We start from the raw sequence: 26,111 nt of genomic DNA, 5'->3' as shown, positions 1-26,111 counted from the left end.
AAAACAAAAGAAAGCAATGTCTCAGTTAAACAAACACACTTTTACTGACATCTGCGTTTGGGAGACTGGCCAGGGGAGTTTCCATCAAAACACGGTAAGAGCCCGTGGATGAAAATTGGGAACTTGCATGAGTTTATTATGGATCTAGGAAATGTACTACTCTCAAAAACTGTATTTTGATTATTATAATATTATTATAATTATTTTATTGTCTCTGGTTGTGTTTGTGAGAGAGAATGGTTGTTGCTTGTCTCTGTGTGCCCTGCGATTGGCTGGCAATCAGTTCAGCGTGTACCCCGCCTACTACCTGAAGTCAGCTGGTCAAGTATGGGTGATGATAAACATGCTGCATTGTTTAATCATTAAATAAATGAACTTATTAATGAGTACTTTCTGTAATGAGGTAGGCGGGAATTGCTGTGTTGATGTGTGAACTCGCGCGTGTGTTTGTACACATGGTCAAAATATTTGTCTGTGTCAGACGAGTATTTTTAAAGGCAACAGGTTTACGCCAGCAAGCTAATCGAACACATCCTGGAGTTGTCAGATCTCACTCATCATTTTAATCGTAAATCTAAAGGCGGAGAACAATTTGTTATGTTGCATTGCATTGATTACATAAGTGGCCAAGCTCGATTTTATTGGAATCACTCTGCAGTGTGTAGAAAAGGTCAAAGTCTGGTGAGCTGAAAAGCCACTTCACTCTGTTCCTAAATTAATCAGCTCATCTGTCGCAGTGCAACTGGCAACCTAAAAGCCAGGTCAAATCTTGTACAAGTGTAAATATTGTCTACTCAAGAAGAAGAAAAACATGACTAAGATATGGCTGTCGATGAGCTTTGCATATACACCATTTGAGCTTCTGTCACAACCCAAAACCTTGACTTTAAGTTATGGTCTCTTATTTGTCAGTCAGCAGGAGGATGAGGTGAACATTCCGAATTTCAAGTGCAATTGTCTTACCCTGCGTGAAAGGCCATGGCGCAAAACACTGAGACATTGGAAGGAAGAAGGTTCACCGGCGATTCACAAGTAGTCTTGTCATGGCTTGTCAGCCAAAAAAAAAAAAAAAAAGGAGTGTGTCACCCTCCGCTGTCACTGAACGCTCCTTATACGCTTTATTGGTATCCACCTAGCCATAAATAACTTTTTACACGACACTTTTACACCTTCCAGAAGTATGGTGTATTTCCTGAGAGTTGGAGACAAATCTGACTTGGGATAGAGGAGGTGACTGCTTGTCTCGGAATATACCACAAAGGCATACAGTGGGGGTGTTCGCATTGGACGTGAGGCTTATGGGGCAGGCGCAGCTTTGTGTTTCCGTGTATGTGCGCACATGCGTGCATGCTCTTGTTTTTTTTTGTGGTTACGCTTATGTGAAGAACAAGATGGGAAGAGAGAGGGGGTTAGGGTAGCGTTGGACAAACAGCAGGGAGAGTTTTGACGGATGAATGAAGCATCGATATGTAAAGATTCAGCTGCTCATCAAAATCGTTCCACTTGTCAGAAGAAACAAAGCGGTTGTTTACGTGACACTACTTCTATGTTCATTTTCTTGGTTTGCTTTTTTGTCCGAAGCATGAACATTTGAAATCAAGTTGACATTTTTAAAGATAACAGTTTGTTGAAAATGGCACGATATATAAAAGTGTTGTTCATCTCGCTATGCTAGCAACAAATAGTGAAAGGAAAAGAAATTAATGGGTTTTTTTTGCATGATGACTGAAGGTACCCTTAACCTGTGTATCCCATTTTTGATATGAGTATTTTTGTCTGTTAACTCATTCTCTGCCAGATATGTGCAAAAATATGTCCACTCCAGTGCCATGGTTTTTGTCATTGTCACTTGAATTCCAGGACCCACAGAATATTCAGTTTTAGGACTATAAAAACATTCAAGACACCGTTACAAACCTTAGACGCTATTCTTTCATCAAAAAAAAGTTAATCCCTACAGGATATGGGTCTGGTTTTATAGGAGCTTGAAATGAGGGTGGCTGTCCAAAATACAATGCTATATTGGTTTATATAGCGCTTGAACAACAGTTGAAGCTGGAACAAAGTGCTAACATGGAAAAAAAGGAAGTGCTGCCCCCTGGTGGAAAAGAAGAAACATTGCCAGATGCCATAGCCAACGATCGGCACCCAAGCATGAATAAAAAAAAAAAACAACAAATTGGGGAATTGTGCTCAGCATCATATTTTCAATACCCAAATAAATTTGTGAATGGCAGGGAATGAGTTAATAGAGTGACATCCTGTATTTTTATTTTACATGGTAGTCTGGTTGAACCGACATCAGGTATTCCACTATTGCCGTTTGTTTTCCCAAGTCCAAGTGGCCCCAGTGCATGCTTTGCTGGTAACGAGGACATTTTTATGTGATATCAATCTCAAGTATTCTCAATGCACTGTCAACACCGCAGGTTAAAATAACCAATGAAAACAAAGTTCATTGTGTTGGGCCACTCCTTTATTTTGGGAAATGAGAGTTGACTGCTAGACACACAAGATTCTTGGCACTGTGGCACATCAGATGCCTTAAAGTAAGAACCGATTTATTTTTCTGTCCCTTTTATACAGAATTTACTGAAGTGGGACATCAGTGTTCACACAGTCGATGCAGCTCAGTGACAGGTAAAATAATTGAAATTCATTGAGCACTGAGCACACATTGGCTACAATTAATTCTGACACGGGCAAGTGAGTTTTGTCAAGGGCACTAACATCATGTGTATGATGTTTGAAATTGACAAACTGATGGGTCGACAATATATTGCAGTCATACTAGGGTCATGATAATATTGTCTGTCAGTTTTGTCGCTATCCTGCCTGTCAAATGAGGACTTTCCGAAGTCTTTATTCGGATATCTGTTGATGTCTAAGGGGGCCAAAAATGGTTTAGTTTAAGCAAAAAACTAGGTGGCAGGCGTACATGTAGCCGACTAGTGGTGTGGAATGGATGTAACATTCCTTTTAGTTGTGAATAGAGATCATTCTGTCCATGTTGTCTTCTGTATGTAAAAAAGACTACATTACTAAAAAAGTAAAAGGAGTACATTGGCAAATGACAAAAATATTGCAAATGTGTGATCCCTCGAAAAAGGCAAAACAAAACAACAACAAAAAATACCAACATAGAAAGAGTTAAAACCACCATGGGATGTAAGGCTCATGAGTTATTACGGGGAATCTCTTCAGGCTACGTTCTGTATTAATGACTGACTGGTAAGGTTATCAGATGTAAAAATGCAAATCTTTTATCCTCTAAATGCAACGCCTGACTCCACAAAGACATCCAACAGAGATTTGACAGGCGGTGAGAACATTAACCCTAAACGGAGGGAGGACTGAGGAAGGGAGCAGAGCTTACCTCGCACCCTGAAAGTGGAACATTCCGCCTTGTGCCATAGAAGGACATGTTATTTTACACCACAAGGCCTCTCCTCCGCGTGATGTCACCCAGCTTAGCGATGCAAGCCAATCGGAATATGTCTTTCCGTCAACAAGGTCCCTCCCTCCCCGTGTCCGTCCACCCCCAACTGTGCCCCAGCACACGTGAAGCCACTGATGCAGCCTCTTAAAGGCACAGGTCGCCATTTCTGCTGGTCTCAAACACAATGCTTTCATCAGCTACATTGGAGAGGATAAGTGACAAATGTGTTATCACTACATGTCACAATGTTTGGATCTGCTCCCAAACAACAAAAGTGGAACCACCAAAAACACTGGTGCCATTTTCTGGCGACAGAATGGAATGGAATGTTGTTCGAACTTATACACTAGACTTGTTTGAGATTTCATGTTAATTTCTATTGAGACATGCCTAACAATAATGTAAAAATGTCTAGTTGCGTCACATACATTTTTGGCCCCAAAGCCCATGAAAAGGATTTCCATCTGAGGTAGTACTGTGCATCATACACCCTCCTTTCGAGAATCTGTCAGGTCAAAAAAGGAAGAAGGTTACAGGAAATGATGATGACTGGACGGGAAAGCTGTCCAAGTAAAAATCTGGGGAAAATCATGTCATGACCTATTGTCTGCACTCTATCAGAAAGAGACAATTTAGTTACGACTGCAGCAGTGTTTCTTTTTTTTCTGCTTGGAAGCAACTGCATTCATTCCCCACGGGATAGAACACAGCTACCCCCTTTCTATTCAAAGGTCACGGTTGGATTAAGTGGTCAGTTATTTTCAGCACATCAATTATATAGTATATGCCACTTACAGCTACACAGAAAGAAGCATACATTAGATTCAAGTCATTTTGACTGAAGACCATATATAATCGAAAAAGCACTAATTGATGGACTCTGAAGAACCCAGGAAGATTTTTTTGAAACACAAGCAGCATATGCACGAATGAATACCAAGATGTCAGCCATATGCGTGGATCTTAAAAATAAAATAACATCATGAATTGCTTTTGAAAAATGATCCAAACGGGTTTCGGTGGAGGTAGCTGTGTTAGCACCCCCGGGCACTGTGAAAACAAATCTGCTGACGGCATGCATTCCGCAGGAGCGCCCGTTCAATAGCCGTTGGCCTGCCTCATCTAAACAGCTGTTTGGTGACAAGTGGGGACGAGACCACATACGGCCATGACAAGAAAAACTCATTGTATATGTAGCGAGGTCACGTTGCTCACACCGACGTGATGTTATAACACTCCTCGGGAGGCAGATCGTCGTTAGCGATGCCATTATTAAGAATTCTGACTAGAGTGAAGGTATTGACAAGTGCATGCACACTGGTGAGATTCTTGAAAGGCGCTTAGAAATGAAATGTATTATTATTATTATTATTATTATTGTTATTATTATTATCGTGTGCCCCACTTCAATGCAAAAAAATACATTTTCAGTTATAATTTGAGGATCTTGTGGTTTATTTATGACGGCCGTGAAATTTTGAACTGAAGAATGATGAGCATGAGCTTGTTTGTGTAAGAATACATTCTCAGAGCCGCAAAAAAAAAAGTCATGCTTAGTTCACGCCATACTTTTTCATCTTCTTATCAATGGCCTGCAGGTGTTTTTCATGCACATAGTTACTGTATTTAACTTCACAAGTACATTAGCGTGGGTGACTGCGAGACTAATCTAGTTTTTCTGCTTTGCTGTCATAAGAATGGAACCGCAAACCGAGGATTCGTTTAAAGTAGCTCACACTGCTTTTTTTCATTTGGAGACAATCAGAAAGTTGATTGACTTGTGTTGACATTTCCCTGTTTTCTTTTAATAACCATGATCAGCCTTTAATATTACCGCTCCACGAAATATATGAAATAATAAATGGAGGCAATTAACTAATCAAAACAAACCATTAATTGGCAAGTGCTCTTAACAGATTACACGTGCCCCATTCAAGCAGGGAGAGGCACTTGAAGGCACTTTGTGTCTCAGCAGGTGTTGCATTATGCAAAGCAGAGAGTCCCAACAGTTGTTTACAGCTCACCTCATGTGACCGTTTTGCATCACAATACCAACGAAGCACATTTAGAACATAACTCATGGAAATGTTGAAGGTAAATCATCGGCGTTGGCAACAGTTTGACTCTATTGGGAATTGGCATTTTCCAAAATGGCCTCATCTGATACACCGTGAATTACTTGATTCGTATCATATTTGATAAGTGGGTTTCTGAGACCTCTATCTCACAAACATGATAAATCATTTCATAAAAAAAAAACACTTTTTTAATGTGATATGATACACGTATTCTACCTTCTGGTGCATGTCTACAGGAAGCTCAAGTTTTGTTTTGGTCATTTCCATGATGTTTGCTCCCAGTGTATCATGCTTTCATGTTTTTCATGAAAATCAATGCTATTTTTTGGAAAGTGAAAGTGAGAATAACATCAAAATACCAAGTCAAATTTAAAGTTAAGTATTTTCTTTATTAAAAGAATCCATATTTATTAAATAACTCATTCTTTATATTAAAATTATATTGTGTTAAATGTCTGTATCAAAATTGATACTGCAGGTTTAAAATAAGATTTCCTACCAAATTGTCATTTGATATATAATCTATACAATGCTTACTAAAATACAAACACATTATTTTGACGACTTAATTCTTATAATTAATTTGCAAAAAATAAAAGATTATATTCAGAACAGACTTTTTTATGTTCCAATTACCATGAAGATTTAAAGGTCACTTTAAAACTACAAATGATAAAATGCGTTCACCTTTTCCTCTTGGCTATTCTGTATAAACGGCACAAAAAGTCGATCTGGTAAGTTTCCATGGAGTTAGCGTCAGAGGCGTGACGGAGGAAGGATGACACCTGTGTGATGGGTATTAATGACAGACAGACATGGGAGAGTTTCACTCCCAACAAACTCATCGGCGCGCATGCGTTGAAAGAAACGTCTTCTGTCAACAAGTCTTATCTCTCTGGTCACATCAAACCTGTGATTGCGGGATGCTGCGTACACGTGAACACAGTTACGCCACTTTCCTCGGTTTTGCAAGAGGCAAAGGCGCATTAATCTTGGGCCTACTACTATTCTGAGCTCAGTGTATTGTTAATGTACGATATCAACATGGTTGCAATGAAATCCATCGTGGACTCATAGCTGGTGTTATCAAAAATTCAACAATGACGGCGCAACAATGTCAACACAAGCTGCCACAAGTAAGATCGTGTCAGCTGCACTCCAATTTCAAGAGGCTTTTCTCCTGCCCGACCACGACACCAACGGCACATTATTCCAACAACGTATTGTGACACGAGTGTTAGTGGAACATGACACACAAGCCTCAATGATCTTTCGATCTTTTCCATGAAACGTGTGTCACTTTGGCTTCACCATTTTGCAAAACCGTGTTAGTTAGGAAAATGGGGAGCCGTGACCTTCTTATCCAACTGTGTCAAAAGCACAATAATAGTGAAGCTCATATCAGAACAGTGAGGTTAGTTCCTAAATGTATATTTGTCCCAATGCGGTTTGTCATAAGGGACGTCACCCTCGCTACAAATAGAAACACACAAACATATGGCTTACGAGAAAGCCTATAAATACGCCTGAAGATGCGTCACAAAAAACGCTGTGATACGAGATTATTAAAAAAAACAAAGTGAAACAAGCTGTTGAAGAAAAAAAACGTGTTGGAAATGGACATGCAAGCTGGTTTAGATTTACTTCGCAGGATCGTGTCAACTGACTGCTGATTTTATTTTTTATTGAGATGCTTCCATCATTCATAGCCGCAATTTAGCCCACTGGATAGAATCGTAATTGACTCGTAAAATCAGGGAGCCCACACAAGCGCAATTACAGAGAAGAGCTGCTGGAACTGATATGGGAAGTCGGTCAAAACCGTTGAACAAAAATGCCAAAAAGTGGACACATTTGAATCAGAACATAACTTTTTGTCTCAATGACGAGGTGAAAAGGTTTATTCACCCGTCATCTGTACTTTTTTGAAGGTGTCGGACGTTTCGCTTCTTATCCAAAAAAACTTTGTCAGCAAACTAAAGTCTTACTGGTAGTTTATATATATATATATATATATATATATATATATATATATATATATATATATATATATATATATATATATATATATATATATATAAAAATCCTTGTCTCACCCACCATGGGTGGTGTCTGTCCCCATTTCAGCTCGGGTCCTCTACCAGAGGCCAGGAAGCTTGAGGGTTCTGCGCAGTATCCGTGCTGTTCCCACGGATATATATATATATATATATATATATATATATATATATATATATATATATATATATATATATATATATATATATATATATATATATATATATATATATATCCCCCTACCCTCCCTCAATGATGAGACACCACACACTGTTATAAGCATACAAAATGTAAACTACAGTTAAACGGTGAATGGTGTTATGCCATTTAACAATACAAATAGTTGGTTGATATCTCCAAATTAAAATTGACTCAAATGCCTAACATTTTGTTCATGTGAGTCATAATCTCTAATACAAAAATAGAACAAATGTGCTCTAGTCAAAAATCACAACTAAGCAACAATAACAAAGGAGTAAAATCGTTTCCGTAAATATTTGTCTCAAAAACACTTCAAGGCCGTCATTATATGTCACATATAATGTCACCTATATAATTATGTAAACAGTATGTAAAAATGTGTTCGGAAACTACAGTGCAAACGAGTTCCTGGTTCATAACCTCAAAGTTTCACGTGTTGTTCCCCCGTGTTTGATTATCTGTAGTTATCAGTGTCTTAGTCTTGTAAAATTTGAGCTACGTTATCAAGTCAACATGTGCTGCTGTGGTCAGAGTTAGAATGGAAACAATTCAGCCGGCATAATATCATTTTTGGAAATCCCCCATTAAAGTTGAAACTGTAGACAATTGTCTCAGTTAAAAAGGAAGTACGATTTGTCAGATATGTCAGAAGAAAAGCTGAGAACCATTTTTTTGGGGGGGCTGAGAGACATTTTGACTACAATCGAGAGACGTCACAATAAAAACAATGTTTGGGATAAGATTGTAGCCGAAACAAGCGTTACCCGCAGCTTCAGTTACGTAAGCATAACAAAGGCAAATGTCAGTGAGTATTTGGTTGAAGGGAGGGGGAATTAAAAAAGGCTTCTTGGCTTGAATGTTACCTGCTATATAATTTCATATTAAATGCTAACTAGAACTAGATGTGGTAGCGAAATGAACTTTGTATTTTATCAGTGTCAAGCCACATAACCTGGGATTTGACCAAAAACAACCCAAAAAAATGGATGTCAGTTGGGTAAATTTTACCGAGATACCAGTTATGGCAAAGACAATTTGGTGTCAGAAGATGTCACAACACACAAGAAGCCATGCTCAGTTAACATCAAATTTGTTTCCAATTGAACCGATTCATAGTTATATCTAATACGTGTGTTTTTTAACACTGTACTGTATTTATATGCAGTAATCATATATGCCATTCAAACTTAGCCATCTTAAAAAGAGTCAATCAACAAAGACACCCAACCCCCTCTTCAAACACACACACACACACACACACCCAACCAGGATGTGTCAACGGAGATAAACAAGTTACCCCCTCGCCTCACCATCCTTGTCTTTATTCATCATGCATGTACATGACTTGATGTTGAGGCAGTAAAAAAGTTAAAACTAATCCAATTGAGACCTTTTCCCTCCTCAATACTGCAACTGCGATTTAATTGAAGATTAATTCTTCAATATTGCAATGGGCGGAACACAAATGCTGCAGTCAACAAACAATTACAATAGTACTTTGTCATATATATTTTTTCTGCCATTTTTATGGACTAGGTCATTCCCCAAGTCACACTTAAAACATCACTCCCTCTCATGATATTGCCTAATTATTGTTTACTGAGTTGTATGTAAACAGTGCCCAATAAACAATGAAAAAATATCAGTCAGTAAAGAAAATCCATGCAAAATATTTTTTTTAATCCAATGATCTGATGAAATAACAAAAAAAATAATTAAATTAACTACAACCTAAACCGCAAGACTTGTTTTCCCTAATTAATCTTAAAATTTGATGGACATAACATGACCTTCTGAAGTCTGAAACTATCATTTCTCACAAATATTTGTACAGTGATAAAGCAGATGTTATCACAATCATACTTTGAAGGAAAAAAAACTTTTTAATGAACCCTTTCATGGTCATAGTTCATTTTAGAGGTGGAGCTCGGGGTGAAAGGTTTCAGAAACAATGGCTTAAATTACGGATGTGGCAACTGACATTTTTCATTAGGCCATTTTCACGTAATCACGTTGCACAGGTCTGTTTTGCACTTAAAAACAAATTGTGCTGGCATGTCAAAAACATGTTTTCGGCATCTATTATTACATGTGATGTACAGTATGGGGGTATCTAAGACTCGTTTTCAATTGGATGCCTTTCATCCAGAATTTTGATGTTTGTCGCATGCATGGCGGGATAACTTAGTGTTAATAGACACCTGTAATATTTAATATTCCTGGTGAATATTAAAAGTTTTAAAGGATGGCTATTCAGACGAACTTACATTCAACGTGTACGTCTAAAATGGTAGGTTGCCGTTATGTTGTGTGAATAGAGCAATTAAACAACATGCAGACGGAGTCGTTCTCTATTCTTACTCTCGACTCAAAATGCTTCTCGTTCTGCTTACTTTTGCATAAACAACCGCACACGTTTTGTCACTCACGTACAAGCCATTCCATTTGAACAATGGACAAAGTTATCAACATTTTTGGCCGCAATTTGATGCATTTCAAACGGCAGAACTTCCTTAGATCTGAACAAACTGATAAATTTAAAGGCCATTTTCCCCTTGTTCCAGCTGTTTGCGGTGACATTTGTCTTGCTGGGGAAAATGTCACGTCCCGACTTGTATAAAACAAAACAGACAGGTGACAAAGCTGAAGAGGTAGAGATGTTGCAACTCTCTTTAATAGGTCTTAAAAGAGTTTATTTCGGTGTTGTTGTTTTTACACATTAATATTGCTCCGAGTAAAATCCAACGTTTAAATTTATTTTTAAACTTATCGGTTAACGGTGGCCAAAGGACATAAAATGTGCAGCGTAATATGGGACAAACATATTAATATTTATTTAAATCTAAAAACATTTTGCCGATGCGAAGTGCTCCCTCCATACCTGCGTATAAGCATGAGCATAACACTGGCTAGCTCAATTCGCTGGTAGTAGGGAGGGGAGCGAAGCTAACGGCTAACAAGCTCAGCTCACAAAACATTTAACATTTCCGCAACCACTTTTATTAACAGTCGCTGCAAACGTTGTCAACCGCTGCGAAAGGCATAACAATATAAGACACACAGTTTGGAAACATACGGCATCCTTACCTCTTGTCTTCTTTTTAGGCCCAAACCATTCTAGCTATTGGAAAGCTTCTTTTCTTTGTCTTTTCCACTTCCAATTACACGCAAAATGGACCCAACAAAACGCTGTAACAGCTAAGACGGTGCAGCCCAACAGACGGCCCCCATCTCTTCCTCGATTAGGGTTGGCTTCTCCGGTGAGAACCTAGTTAAAATCATTTTTTCGGATCTTCGTTCATGTTTGGATTCCAGGAAAGAAGTGCCTCCTAAGGTAAGACTGCTAGCTAAGTTCAGTAGTCAGCAGGTACCACCACAGACAGGAATGGATGCATGGAGGACAGCGACCTTATGTTGCATTCAAAACCATCGGACATTTTGAAGTCCACGCAATTGCATGTAAAGACAAGCGACAAGTTGCTATCAGCAGTTAAATTCGAATCTCTTACTCAAAATAAACCTCATGTGAGTGATCGGGTGATCAATAAAAATAAACAAGTCAAATTCGATTTAGATTGTAAGCAATAACAACGAGGACGTGAGCTAAATAGAGGTATTCTCAAGAGGCGACGGACAAGGGGGACCCGTTCATTATTCATTGATATGTGATAATTATAATCAAAATGCCACATATCGGTGACGTAATTATCTGAAGTGCTGACGTCCATTCAGGTCGTTCGTCACGATTTATGAACTATTTAAAAACGTTCGCCAGCGCGGTCAATTGAGTCATTTCCTGCTCGTGATTATCTTGAAAATAAATTAATTTCGTGTTAAACTGAATATCCGTTCGGCATGTTTGTCTTGAAATTCGGCAACCGACGAGAATTTAAAGATTCAGTTTCATCCATCGCATTTATGTAATTTGAGCGCCCCTACAGATATCAATAAAAAGTACAACCTACATCTGTGAATCAATCTAATCAATTATATCAATTGGTCATTCGTATAAACAGGAAAGGAATGATTTATCCAAAACTTTTTATTTAACATGTATTATATAGTAATTGAGTGCAATTTTATTACACTGTTAAAATGTGTTGATACTTATTTCATTGATTAGTTGTACAGGAGCATTTCAATAACTTAAAGGACAACCGACATCACTTTTTTTCTTTCTTAACTGACATCAGAAAAACGTTTTATTGCATCTAAAATGCCAAAAACACGCAGTATATTTTAGTCAAATGGAAAACACCAATAAAAATGACTTAAAGTGTCAGAAGAGGGCGACAAAACTCAGTGGAAATTGTCTCCTGGGACGTTTTGTAAACAAACATCAAATACACTGCAGAAGTCTTGGCGCAACACACAATTCACCATCGCGTTATTTATGTGTTTTCCTTCTAATTTGGCCATCAACACGGATCAACACGAAGTTTTCAGACCAAATAAAGTACCGCAAAATGCATTGATGTGATGCAAGGTATGTCCTTTCTCGCTGAGGGGCGTTCCTTCACTGACGTAGGGTGAAGACTCGTCACCAACTCAAAAACAAGACTTCCGGAATATTCAGTGTGAGTCTTAAAAAGTAAAATATAGCTATATGTGGTGGAATTTTTGTAAAATACGCTCAGTAGAAGTCATTTGAAGCGATTTTACAAATTTTACAAATATGGACGCAACTTGTCCGGAGACGTTGGGTGTCCTTTAATATTGAAGAAAAATCCAATGTATTTCTGTTGCTTGATCGAAGCTTGTACGGTTAGATTTGCAATTATTCACACACAATTTACTACATCAGGAAAAAATATCAGGTAAGGCAATCAAATTAATAAACGTTTTTTTTTCATTTATTTTGTGTCTTAACAGTTTACATAACACAATTTCTATAACACAAGTGACGTTGCAAGCTACAAGGATGAAGCTTGACCGATGAAGACAGAATTTCAAAAAAAACAACCTTGTGCACCTTGGATACTTTGCGCAGCTGCCCTGAGCAGAACTAGCAAAGAACATGTTATTAATAATTCAAAATAATATTTTTGTAAATTTCTAACAAAACTATACAAGCAGATTTCCATCTCATCAGTGCTGAGTAAATGCAGGAATATAAGCTGCTAAAAAAGTACATATTACACTTTTACAACCCTGTCTCATCCTCATTTCTTTTTCTTCTTTTTCTTTGGAGGTCCCTGATCAGAATCACTGCCACTTTCGGAATCTGAGCTGTCCGAGGATGACGATGACAAAGAGGTGGAAGAAGAAGATGAGCTGTCGTCGTCGCTGTCGCTGCTGCTGCTCTCATCGTCGTCCGAGGACGAGCTAGAGGAATCACTGCTGTCTGAGGATGAGTCACTGGACGAGCTGCTTGAATCACTGCTGCTCCCACTTGAGTTTTTGGCTCTGGGAACAAGGTGGCGCAAAGTTAAGCAAACACATGCATACCCACAGTACAATGGAAGTTAAATCTGAAAGGAAGATGCAGTGGTTTAGAGGTGAAATGGAGAGGGGTAAAATGGACTATTACATCGCAATCATTGGTATTACTTGGAAATTACTAAAAGGAAAAAATGCTTTGATACTCAAAGCATTTTCAATACGAAAATAAAATAGTCACCCAATTTACCATTTGACATTGTGTTAAACAACAATCTAAGTGAGCTTTCAAACTCAATCCAACTTTGGTTATCGGGACTCGTACAGCACTACACAAGATCAAGCAATGACAATATGGGGCCACTTCCACTGTCTCATCAATAGATGGCGCAATCATTTTCCAACATCTAGACTAGTGGGTTAGAACCTTGTTCGTATATACCGTACAGTACATACATATATATATATATATATATATTTTTACAAATAAAAAAAAATGGACTTATATATTGTAAAAAAGCCTTCTTATGTAGATTGAATACCGTTATATATTATATATTCTTTATACTGTATTTTTATACTTTTCACTATGTACAGTTATTTTTATGAAACATTTTTGTGCATTTGTACAGTTCACTCTTCTGTCATTTTATACATGCAATACAGGTACTTTGTTTTTTCTTTTCAACACCCCCACCCCTTTTAATTTTGCTGCTGTCGATTGCAAATGTCCCCACTGTGGAACTATTAAAGGTTTACTGCTTCTGATTCTGACATTTAAAAATACATGTGTTAAAAAAAATAAACAACATTTCAAGACATGAGGGTATGTTTGTGTAATTGTCCACAAAATGAATGATTGCCAAGCAGTTGTGTCATAATTAATTGACATTTTGAGTGCATTGAATCCAGAACAATAAACACTGATCTTGACACGATCACTTCACAGGTTGTGTTCCAATTCAAAGCGAACTTACTTTTTAGTTTTCTTTTCACTAGAGCTTTGTTGTCCTGGTCTGCAGGGAGAGAAAAAAAACTCACATTTTTTCCCACGCATATTTTAGCATCATAAATTGATCTCAAGGGGAGACAGCTCTACCTTTGTGTTGCAAAATGTGACATAACAGGAGTTGCCTTACCCGGTAATACTCCTGGGTTGATTGTCAACTTCCTTCAGCTTTTTCTTCATCTCAGTTGTTCTTGAGGGTCTGTGCACATATTTCCGCTTCCCGGTGCATTCATATGTCCAATGTCCCATCTCCAAACACTTCTGACAACGCACATGTTGTTTGTTAGCCTCCCTAAAGGTGACCATAAAACAAGACAATTAATAAATAGTAGTCTTCATTAATTCCAACAGGCCTTCAGCATGTATTTGTAACACTTTGTAAGAGTAGCACACTGGCTTTGTATTAGGCACATCATTTTTTTATTTTTTCTCGCCTGGAGTCAGCTAATGGTGACTAATAAGGAGAATGGGTGGATGGCCGGATTGATATTCTGGAAATAATTTCCTCAAAAGTTCCAAAGTATGTACATTTCCTCTCTTATCTTACAACACCAGTCTGAGTCATGTCATTTTTTCCCTTTCATTTGAAAAGATTGAAAACAATCCAAGAAAACGAAAAAGCAAGTTGTTTTGTTATGACAGAATTATGTCAAGCCGTTTGTTTTAATGCAACGGCGTATACACACAGGGTTTGAATGAGGTAACTATAACACTGCACCCAAACTAGGAAACCGAATTGTAATAACATTTTTAATTAGGATGATGAAGTAGAGCTGTGTGTTTGAACAATGTTGAAAGAGGCGGAGGACAGCGCAGCATTTTGAGCTTCATATGTACCCGGTAGCGTTGACATTTGACATGAACCTTTTCAACAAAATATCATTTAGTATGAAAAAATACAGTAAGATTGCAGAAATCGGGTATCTTTTTGTTCAGTTGATATAATACTCACGCTTGCCGCCTGGCAATTATTCGATGCATGGGAGTCGCCATGTTGAGTTGTACTTTACTTCTTCGTTGGAAAAATGCAGCTCGAGTTTTAGCGATGAGATTAGCCTTGCGTCCTCTTTAGCAAAGATAGAGTACTACATTTATTAATAAACAAGGCAATTGCATTCGGCATTTGGGTGGGATGCTGTTGCACTATTACGTACACGGGGGAATTTGAATTATTTTGCATCTGTAGAATAACTGTATCAATTGCATTGTATAATAGTCAAAGTCAAGGTGAAAGTCATCTTTATTGTCAAATATGCTCAATGTACAACATACAGCACCGATGAATGTTTTTCCTCTCAATCCCAGTGCAAAACACAACTGTGCGTGTGTGCGTTGCATGAAGTCTCACTTCCTTGACAAAAGACTGTATAATCTATACTCTATCTGTATACTGCATATATTCTATTATATGCGTTTCTATTCTATTCTATTATAATCAAAAATAAACTGTATTAATGGAACAAAATCAATCATATATGAAACAAACTACTGTACTTAACATCACCCACAGAAAAACTGATTCCGTGACTGTAAAGTGACCTTGAGAGTTTTGAAAGGCGCATATAAATTAAATGTATTATTATTATTATTATTATTATTATTATTATTATTATTATTATTATTATTATTATTATTATTATTATTATTGATGACAGTATGACTTTTTCGACTTAAAAATGTATAAATAAATTACGCGCTGAAAAATATACCTAGTAATAACAGAACGGACGTGAAAATATTTTGGACCGTGGGGAAGAACAAAGTTGTCACACCTTTTGAATGATCAAGAACGAAGTTTCTGGAAAGAACCAGATCTCGCGCGAACTGGTGACGTGATTTGATGGAGATCGCTATTGAAACTGCTGGCAGTCAAGCCTGTTCAGATCGGAGCCACCGGTCAACGGTGAGGATTATGGTTACACGTTACCTTAACCCACTTTAACGGAGCCTTGAAACTACTTCGCCGCACTCTTGTATAATCGGAATCGTACACGTGAGCTATTGTGAACACCAGTGTACTGAACGACGCAAATAAAGTTTGAAGACTCGGCTCAGAGATGTCTGTGGTGGGATTTGATTTGGGGTTTCAAAGCTGCTATGTCGCTGTAGCCCGAGCCGGAGGGATAGAGACCATCGCGAACGAGTTCAGCGACAGATGCACCCCGTAAGTACCTGTCAGTGAGGTATATATCATGATAGTTAAAGGGAATGCATTTTGAGTCATAGTTGGCCCAATCGGTATCAGGTAATAATGTTGTACGTGAACGCGTCGCTCTTTTAATAAATCGCCGCTAATTGCTAAACGTGGCTTATCTTTTAAATGCTTTCAGGATCTATCTCGGTTTAAAGTTGAAACGAGCGTTGTTTTGTTTTTATTTTTCTCCAGAAATGTTTACAATTGTCACATTCCACAAATATGGTTACAGCTCTCATCGGGTTCGCCTCGCAACCACGTTCGGCCATTTGAGCTAGCTATGTTAGCCAAGATCACAGGTTGTATTAACTGTACACTTGGAGGCTGAATTCTCACGCATTGATACCATTGGTGGGCGGTGCGATCTGTATATTTGCGTTACTAACGCTGGCTGGCTTAAGCACCGCCCAATCAGTGTTTTTTGTTGTAACATTCCGCGCTTCCTAGGTGACGACAGTCGGCCATGCTTGTTGGAAAATTATAGCAGTACTTTCGAAACTAAGTTTTTCATGAATGGTACAGATTTTCTGTAAACTTTCTGAGATTAAGGCACTATTCTGCATTATGTGTCATGTTGATGCACGATACACATTGTGATATTTCTTGATGCCTTTGGCCCTTTAAAAGTAAAGTACGTATCACTATAAAAATAATGTTATTTAAAATAATATTGTTTGACATGTATGTACGAGTCCCACGTTTGTAACGTTCCATTTTATTTGAAGCATACTTCATAACGAGAACAGTATTGACTTTTTATGTAATACACTTTTATTATGCAATACAAAATGGGTCAGGGCTTGTTTCCTGAGACACAACCATTACACACAACGCTTGAGCTTTACGTGTTTTTGTTTGCAATGACAAATGTGTTTTAACCACGACCCACAGGAACACAAGTGAACTTGTGCAAGCCACTTGATGATCGTTGACAAGCCTCTGATTAAAAAAACAAACCTGCGTGTTCATAAAATAAAATTTTCCGATACTAATGGGGAAAAAACAAGCAAAAAAAAACCCCAAACACTGAACCACCTTATAATGGGACATATGTTTCATACACGCTCCCAGTAATGAAATATATATATATATATAATAAAGTCTCGTTATATCGATATCGGATATATCGATAGTCCCGGTTATATCGATACTATTTCTATGCACGCACGGAGAAAATTACATGCAAACAGGGTCGGATATATCGATAGTCTCGGACTCCCTTGAATATCGATATAACGAGACTTTACTGTATATATATATATATATATATATATATATATATATATATATATATATATATATATATATATATTATATATATATATATATATATATATATCATTTGGAGAAAAGGGGATAGGATGTAGAAAACGAAATCCCCTCCTTTGGATAATAACTCACAATTTAAAGGGGCTTTACTGTTACTCGTTTGAATTGAAACACCCTTCTGGTCATGCTAGTCTCGATGACCTGAACATGTACTGTAACTAAACTCCTTTATGTTCTCAGGTCATTTGTCTCATTTGGGCCACGCAATCGATTCATAGGAGCAGCTGCGAAGAGCCAGGTGAGCATGTCCTCTGCGAGAACTACATACTCTTGGAACCGTGTCATATTCATCCTTTACTCTTTGCATTCAGGTGGTGACCAACTGTCAGAATACGATTCAGGGCTTCAAGCGATTCCATGGCCGGACCTTCTCCGATCCTTATGTTCAGTCGGCCAAGTCCAACTTGGTGTACGACCTTGCGCCGATGCCATCTGGGTCTACTGGTATTAAGGTGAGATGTGCTGAATAGCCTTTTTTAGTGATCATATTTGTGTGGCACCAGTAAAATGGTTCAATAAAAATACCACCATACTGCAACGGCAAAAATGAAAAAAAAAAACACCACCAGAGTGGCTGCCTTTCCAGCAGCTCATGTATTTCGTTTTTCTACTTTCATTCCTTTCATCACTTTGCTGCTGTGAAATGTAAATTTCTCCACTGTGAGACTAATAAAGGCATATCCAATCCAATCCAATATAGTTTAGCACTTTTGGAGATTTCAGCAGATTGGAAATATTTCTTCAAAAATGATCATTCATGATATTTAAAAATATTTGCAGATTGGGAATTTACATATTTAGAGCAACTTTGTGTATTTTGGATTTTTCACATTTTTTCATCCCCGAGACACTTGTGATCTTGAATGCTAAATGAAACACTTCCTGAATGTCAGGTGATGTATATGGAGGAAGAGAAGGTGTTCACCGTGGAGCAGGTGGCTGGCATGCTGCTGACTAAGCTGAAGGAGACGGCTGAGAGCGACCTGAAGAAGCCAGTGGCTGACTGTGTCATCTCTGTAAGCAACTATGCCTCATTACCTATTAGCTATCGATTATCTAGCTAGCTAGCTAGCTTTCTATCTATTTGAGTTACTTTCGGGTTGAGTGAACGATGGCGCATGTGGCTGCCGTTGCTCACCCACAGAAAAATGTATCGTGACTTTAAAGTGCCCTTGAGAGTTTTGATTTATAAATGTAATGTACAGTGATACCTCGGCTTGCGAACCCCTTGGCTTACGACATTTATACATTTATGAAAATTTTACCTTGGCATACGAACTATTTTTCGGGATACACACGGAGCTGCCACAATGAGTGATGTGTCGTTCGTGAACAACCTCGTTCTCCTAACAAGAACGCAGCAGTAAGGGGCTGAGGCAGATTATTGTCATTTTAATGGTTTCCTCTGGTAAATTAATTTTTGGGATACACAGTTTTCGCCTTACACACTCTGTCTGGGAACCAATTAAGTTTGTAGGTATCATCATTATTATGATATGGTATGGTTGGGGTCAATTGAGTCACAAGCTGAAGGAACAAAATGCATTAAAGTAAAATTCAAATAAAATATTTCCAAAGGTTGTGAATCGAAGTGGCTCACAGTCATCCCGACATTTTCACAAATGTATTTTCTTCCAGTCTTCATTCTCCTCTAGGATATCCTCAACTGCTCTAAATCCCCAAGCTAAACAGACATGCTCATGTGACATTTCTCTCCTTAGGTTCCCTGCTATTTCACCGACGTAGAGAGGAGGTCTGTCATGAGTGCCGCCCAGATTGCCGGCCTCAACTGTCTACGACTAATGAACGAGACCACAGCTGGTACATAAACACATGCCCCTGTAGTCGTGTAACCTAATGTTTAGGGCACGTCAGCATAGATCATAAGACCTCTGTTCAGTGATTATCTTTTATTTGGCTTAAAAAATATATAACATAACATAACACATTTGGACAAAGTGTGACACTTAGTATTAATAGACCGCAAATTTTGATTGTCTGTGTATTGCAGTAACTCTGGCTTATGGCATCTACAAGCAGGACCTACCAGGTCCAGAAGAGAAGCCCAGGATAGTTGTGTTTGTCGATGTGGGCCACTCTGGTTACCAGGTGTCCGTTTGTGCGTTTAACACGGGAAAACTAAAGGTGAATATTCAAGGATTGGAGCTGTACAATATCGCAGGCTTACTTAGCAGACAAATATAATCTCCTCGTTTTTCCAGATCCTTGCTACAGCATTTGACTCCGACCTGGGTGGGAAGGACTTTGATGATATTCTGGTGAGCCATTTCTGCGAGGACTTTGCCAAAAAGTACAAGCTGGACGTCAGGTCTAAGCCTCGAGCGCTAGTTCGCCTCTACCAGGAGTGCGAGAAGCTGAAGAAGCTGATGAGCGCTAACTCGTCCAACCTGCCCCTTAACATTGAGTGCTTCATGAATGAAATTGACGTGTCCAGTAAACTCAACAGGTGAGATACAAATAAACTGTGTGTGTGCGTTAGCTTCATCCAAAATACTTATACTGCCGTCATCCATAGTTACGGTTGTGTTTGGTGTCCACAGAGGTCAGTTTGAGGAGAAGTGTGCGGGTCTGCTGGCCAAAGTGGAGGGCCCCCTACGCAGCGTCATGGAACAAGCCAGTGAGCTCATCCCACTTTAATGCTTTCGAGATTGTCCATCATGTGCACAACCAATGCGGTCAAATGAAGTCGTGATCTACATTGGTCGCATTCTCCGTGTGCACAGAGTTGAAGAAAGAAGACGTACACGCGGTAGAGATTGTCGGCGGCGCCTCCAGAATTCCCGCCATTAAAGAACGTATTAGCAAATTCTTCGGCAAAGAGCTGAGCACCACTTTGAATGCAGATGAGGCTGTGGTCAGAGGCTGTGCACTGCAGGTACTGTATGTACAAATGCATACCTGCCAACAACTCCAGTTTTGCCGTAATTAGTACGGTTTTCATTATCCCATTCCAGGTTACGGTTTATTAATGATAATCATGGTTTCAATAAAAAAAACAATAAGTCAAAAATAGTCAAAATAGTAAATACCAAATGTTCATTCAAAACACAAGATCGCTAAGTATGGTATCTAAATTTAGAACTGGTGATCGGCTCAGTGCCAGCTGTTAGCTTCCTTTGGATGAATTGTACTTGCACATGCTACGGGTCATTCCTAGAGTCAAGAGTTAGCATCGTTTTTATCATTGTCATGTGATGGCATCTGCTGGAGAAAAAGCAACAAAAAAGTGTGAAATCTGAGAGAAAACTAGAGTTGTTTCGTAAGGAATACTCCCAAGCATTTTCAGGAGTTATAGTTTGCTCAAGAAAAGGTGAAAATGACGCGAACTCCAGTGTGTGTCTGCAATATTTTATTATCGGACATCGAGGAATTGGCGACATACAGTAAAGTCTCGTTATATCGATATCGGATATATCATAGTCCCGGTTATATCGATACTGTTTCTATGCACGCACGGAGAAAATTACATGCAAACAGGGTTGGATTTATCGATAGTCCCGGTTATATCGATATTTTTTCGGACTCCCTTGAATATCGATATAACGAGACTTTACTGTACTTTATTTTATACACAGTGAGGTATTTTATTGAATGAGCAAATGTGGTTTAATAAGTAAGCGGGTTCAGTACATACTGCATAAAATGTGATCAAAACCATTCCTTCAACATAATCATTATATTTGAGCATTATCAGTTCTGTATCAATTGTTTTAGTACCATTAGATAGTTTCATTTTAAAGTATATTTAAAAAAGAACAAAGTGGCATACATTTAAATTAAACTATCATTCATTAGTTTTATTTTGTGGATCTCGGCTGATATCAAAAATAATTTATAGTGGTCAAAGATGTGATTTGATATGATTCATATCAATTATGAGTCATTTTTTTGACAATCCTGGGTACCTTATGTGTAAATTATTACGCTGTGCTGTATCTTTGCATTGGCAATTTGCAAATGTTCTTCTCCCTCACAGTGTGCCATCTTATCTCCGGCCTTAAAAGTCAAGGAGTTTTCCATCACAGACGTTGTCCCTTACTCGATCTCGTTTAAATGGAACTCAGCAGCGGAAGAAGGACTCAGGTAAGATTTGTGTTTTTTGCCAATGCTGTTGCTGTCTACAGCTATACATTTCTACTTTAACCTCCACTCTCGTCGATAGAATAACACCCTTTTCGTTTTTATCATCATATCCTCTTGACTTTATCCCATTTTGTTCTTGACAGTGATTGTGAGGTTTTCCCCAAGAATCACGCCGCCCCATTTTCCAAAATGTTGACCTTTTATCGTAAGGAGGCCTTCCTTCTAGAAGCATTCTACAACAACCCCAAGGAGCTGTCGCACCCTAACACCTCCATAGGTAAAGTATGTCTACAGTGGTGCTTCAAAAACACTCACATTTTTTATGACAATGGAAATGTCATCATGCATGTATGACATTCCAAAATGCAACAAACTGGCTTCAAAAGATTTTAGCATTAAATTGTTTTCAATTTTCAAATTACTTAAAGGACAACCGACACAATTTTTTTGTTTCCTAACTGACACCAGAAAAACGTTTTATAGCATCTAAAATACCCAAAACAAGCAGGATGATATTTTTAGTATTTTTGATTTGCTTTCGCGGATGGAATAAAATGATGTGGCGTGCCAGATTGGGCCCCCGGACCTTGACTTTGGAGTATAGGTAATAACTGTATCCACATCTTCCCTAAAGGTCAGTTCCTGATCCAAAACGTGGTCCCTCAATCGTCCGGAGAGAGCGCCAAAGTGAAGGTTAAAGTTCGAGTCAACATTCACGGTTTGTTCAGCATATCCGGCGCTTCCCTCACCGAGGTGCTGAAAGCAACAGATGGGGAGGAGCCGATGGAAACCGACCAGACGGGGAAGGATGAGGAGGTGTGTCATTATTAGTTGGACATGAGACAAAAGGTCTCTTTTTTTATTATTATACTGTTCTGATGCCTCTATGGAAGTTGCTTGGTCAACTTTGGGCCCCCTATTCCGTCTTGATGCCTCTTGAGCAGTAGAATGGCATGAAAAAAGCTGCCTCCCTTAAAAAAAACAATGGGTTTCGCGGGCACTGTAAAAGGGAAAAAAAAAACGTTCACACGGTCCTTGTGCCCACACCTTACTTGAACAGTCGGTTTTGTCATCCCAATGGAATGTTGCAGGCAGGTACAGGATGTTCCCTTTGAATCTCTTTAAACGCTTCCTTTGGTCATTGAAGTTGTTGGGCAACTTCAAACATGTAGTATATTGTTTTTATATTACTTATTCATTGCAATCGCTGATGCTGGCATACAGGCTGTCTTTTTCATGCATTGATGCAGCCATGTTGAAAAAATAGCCAAAAATCGTACAATCAGACATGCATTCACATCATTGGTGGTTTGATATATTGTGTTATTTATTTTTCAAAGTATTTCGGTGTCTTAACTAGAGGTTTATGGTGCCTCTTTAACACTTTTGCAGAATATCTGGATATTTACATGTTTGTGTCTTTGTTTTTTGTTTATTTGTTTTAAATCAGAACAAAATGCAAGTAGACCAGGAAGGTCAGAAATCGGTCCCTGGCGGAGACAAGAAAGTTGACACAGAAGAGATGGAGGTAAAATTTGTGCACTTGACTGTTTGTGAAAACTTGAAAACCTAATTGGTACTGTGTCCAAGAAAAAGACATTCTACTTATCCTGTGACGATAAAGTGACCTTGAGACTGTTGAAATGCGCTTAAAAATATTGTAAAATATATTATTATTATTATTATTATTATTATTGCCCTAGGAAGCATCCAATCAGATTGCTCAGATGCCTGTCGAGAGCACAAACAACATCTGGCGGTTGTCGTGACATGGGATGAAGTTCTATCTAAAAACATGTTTCCACCGATGATTTTCAGACGGCGACGGAGGAAAGCAAGCAGGGGAAGAAGAACGAGCCTCAGGCAAAGAAGCCCAAAGTGAAAACAAAGACGGTGGAGCTGCCCATCGAGACCAATTTGACCTGGCAGCTGTCCACTGATGTGCTAAATTTGTTTGTGGAGAATGAGGTAAGGTTCTAAAAAGCATCGGGCATGTCCAGCCTGCACTCAGAGTAGTTAGGCAAAGGTCGATCTTTGTTTTAATTTTACATACATACCTGTGAACGCGACTGGAAAATTGTTCAGAATGTTAAATACGGATTGGTTTCCATGTTTTTGTCATGTTAAAACATTTCACCCCCTTGGACAACATTTTAAGGGCTTCCCGCCACCCCCTTAAATTGTAGCACTTTGAATAGAATGAAATTATTGTCATTGCGTGGAACAGATGGGGGGGGGGAGTAAAGGATTCTGCTATTTGGCTTTGTCCCCTAAATACTTCTGAAGCTGCCATTGTCATCACACATTGGTCATGTCTGACAGTTGTCTTGTCTCTAGGGCCAGATGATAATGCAAGACAAGTTGGAAAAGGAGAGGAACGACTCCAAGAACAATGTGGAGGAGTATGTGTACGAGATGAGAGACAAATTGTCCGGCATCTTGGAGAAGTTTGTCACTGAAGCGGTAGAAGAATATTTTCTAAACATTTCTCACTGCATTTGTTTGATTCCAATTTTTCTGACTTGTTTATGTGTGGATCTACTGGCAGGATCGTGATGCATTCTCATTAAAATTGGAGGACACAGAGACTTGGCTGTATGAGGATGGAGAGGATGAAAAGAAGCAAATTTACATTGACAAATTAGAGGAACTGAAGGTACAATTTTGTATTGAAACTATTGGTCAGCTATTGCGTTGCTTGTGATTGGTTGCCTGAAAACAAAAATTACTCAATAAATAATTCAAAATGTCCAATTAAAAACAATCTCATTTTCCCCAAAGAAAATTGGGCAGCCTATTGTAGAGAGAGCCATTGAAGCTGAGGAGCGGCCGAGGGCATTTGAGGAACTGGGCAGGCAAATCCAAATGTATATGAAGATCATCAACGCCCACAAAGCAAAGGTAACAATCCACTCAGGCTAGCTGGCAAATTTTAAGATTAATTCAAGCCCATTAGGACATGCGCTGCTTACACTAACATGATACAAAAGTACAGTGTTGTAAAATGTTACTATTCAATGACCGTGTCATCTTCCGTACAGGATGAGCAGTATGCGCATTTAGACGAGCTAGAAGTGACCCGCATTGAGAAGCAGGTGAACGATGCCATGGCATGGATGAACAACAAGATGAATCTGCAAAATAAACAAAATCTGGAACTGGACCCGGTGGTCAAAGTCAGTGACATCCAAGCCAAAGCCAAGGTCAGGAAGTGACAGCTAATTATTAATTATTTCATCCTCCAACGTGGAACTGTTTCATCTTGTGACTGTCATTGACATTCTGTTTTTATTTTAAAACAGATTGATAATGTTTTAAGTAACATTTAAAGCATTCTATTGACAAACAAGTACATTGAGAAGTTCACCTCAGCTTCATATTGGTTGTTGAATTTGTTTGATTTCTTCACAGGAACTTGAGTCGGTGTGCAACCCTGTGCTGTCAAAGCCTAAGCCCAAGGTGGACCCACCAAAAGAGAAGCCCGAAAATGGTCCCACCAACGAGCAGGATGGAACAACAGAAAACCAGGCCCCCAACTCAGACAAAAACACAGACACGGAGCAGAAAACGGCAGAGAACAAGCTCCCTGAAATGGACATTGACTAACTTTTAGCGCAATTTTCCCCGCTTATGTGGCACGTGAGGATCCAGCAGCGTTTCCATTATCAATACTTCTCATTGACTTGTTCTTTTTCATAATGACAACAGACTGTAAATGGTCAGACTCAAATACGCAAAGATGGTTGAAGGTCATTTGTCAAGATCATGTGGCGAGTTGAAGAATTTGGAATGTTGAACATAATGTGCATTTTCGGTCACTTTAAATCAAGGTTTTTATTTTGTTGATTTAGGTTTTTTCACAATACATTACAATGCATATTGATTTTTTTTTTTGTTTTTAGATTTAAAAGGACAGATGTGCTTGTTCCAACAACAGCTTACGGTCTTGCAGTACATATTTGATTTGTTGTACGGCTTTTCTCACTCCTTTAATTGTATGATTCTTCACTTGTCATGTTTTTCACATAATGCTCACCCAGGTGCTGCTGTTGTTGCTCAGTCATCAAAAAGGCAAAAATAAAACTCGAGGACCATAAAGTGATGTTTTTCATTTATTGAAGATACAATTCTAACTGGATAATGATAAGGGACCACCGAAAACCAACTTTAAAATGGTACTTATGTGTTCCATTATGTGTTCACAGTTTAGGTGGATACAGCTGGGATAGAATGTTGCAGACACAACGACTAATGAGAAGAAAATAAAACCACTGTTTTCATGAATACAGCTTGACTTTGAATATTTTCATAAACTCCAAA

General features: G+C 38.6%; 3 protein-coding genes across 5 annotated transcripts in view; 1 reads left to right on the top strand and 2 right to left on the bottom strand.

Moving 5' to 3' along the window:
• The window catches only part of aff4 (ALF transcription elongation factor 4), a 35,419-nt gene extending 24,333 nt beyond the window's left edge, over positions 1-11,086 (bottom strand). Inside the window, exon 1 of one of the 2 annotated variants that reach the window (XM_089016828.1) lies at positions 10,864-11,086. Coding sequence is in view for 1 of the 2 variants with exons in the window: in XM_089016827.1 (XP_088872953.1) it covers positions 964-980 (17 nt within the window). In the remaining variant the exon portion in view is untranslated. Of the gene's footprint in view, positions 1-963; positions 1,204-10,863 lie in introns of those variants that run through there. The other variant, XM_089016827.1, reaches the window with a different exon arrangement.
• A 44-nt stretch (positions 11,087-11,130) lies between these two features.
• On the bottom strand, positions 11,131-15,225 carry zcchc10 (zinc finger, CCHC domain containing 10). 2 transcript variants are annotated; one of them, XM_089016829.1, is made up of 4 exons: positions 15,117-15,225; positions 14,295-14,456; positions 14,133-14,171; positions 11,138-13,182 (listed from the first exon to the last, which is right to left on the bottom strand). In XM_089016829.1, exons 1-4 carry the CDS (start codon positions 15,155-15,157, stop codon positions 12,939-12,941), a joined length of 486 nt encoding a protein of 161 aa, XP_088872955.1. In that variant the 5' UTR covers positions 15,158-15,225; the 3' UTR covers positions 11,138-12,938. The 2 variants fall into 2 exon arrangements, with proteins under 2 accessions (XP_088872956.1, XP_088872955.1); XM_089016830.1 differs by lacking the exon at positions 14,133-14,171 and having other exon boundaries at positions 11,131-13,182.
• An 805-nt stretch (positions 15,226-16,030) lies between these two features.
• Positions 16,031-25,889, top strand: hspa4a (heat shock protein family A (Hsp70) member 4a). The gene is made up of 19 exons (XM_089016966.1): positions 16,031-16,328; positions 17,868-17,925; positions 17,999-18,139; positions 18,581-18,703; positions 19,409-19,508; positions 19,699-19,832; positions 19,910-20,154; positions 20,249-20,325; positions 20,432-20,583; positions 21,685-21,791; positions 21,935-22,068; positions 22,426-22,607; positions 23,242-23,319; positions 23,610-23,759; positions 24,129-24,254; positions 24,340-24,447; positions 24,573-24,692; positions 24,833-24,994; positions 25,203-25,889. The coding sequence occupies exons 1-19, from the start codon at positions 16,222-16,224 to the stop codon at positions 25,395-25,397; spliced, it is 2,499 nt and encodes an 832-aa protein (XP_088873092.1). The 5' UTR covers positions 16,031-16,221; the 3' UTR covers positions 25,398-25,889.
• The last annotated feature ends 222 nt before the right edge of the window (positions 25,890-26,111 follow it).

This window comes from Hippocampus bargibanti, linkage group LG16 (genome assembly GCF_051943395.1).
Source record: "Hippocampus bargibanti isolate YZ-2025 linkage group LG16, ASM5194339v1, whole genome shotgun sequence".
NCBI lineage: Eukaryota > Metazoa > Chordata > Actinopteri > Syngnathiformes > Syngnathidae > Hippocampus > Hippocampus bargibanti.
The sequence above is the reverse complement of the archived record's forward strand: the minus strand, read 5'-3'. Positions and strand labels throughout refer to the sequence as shown.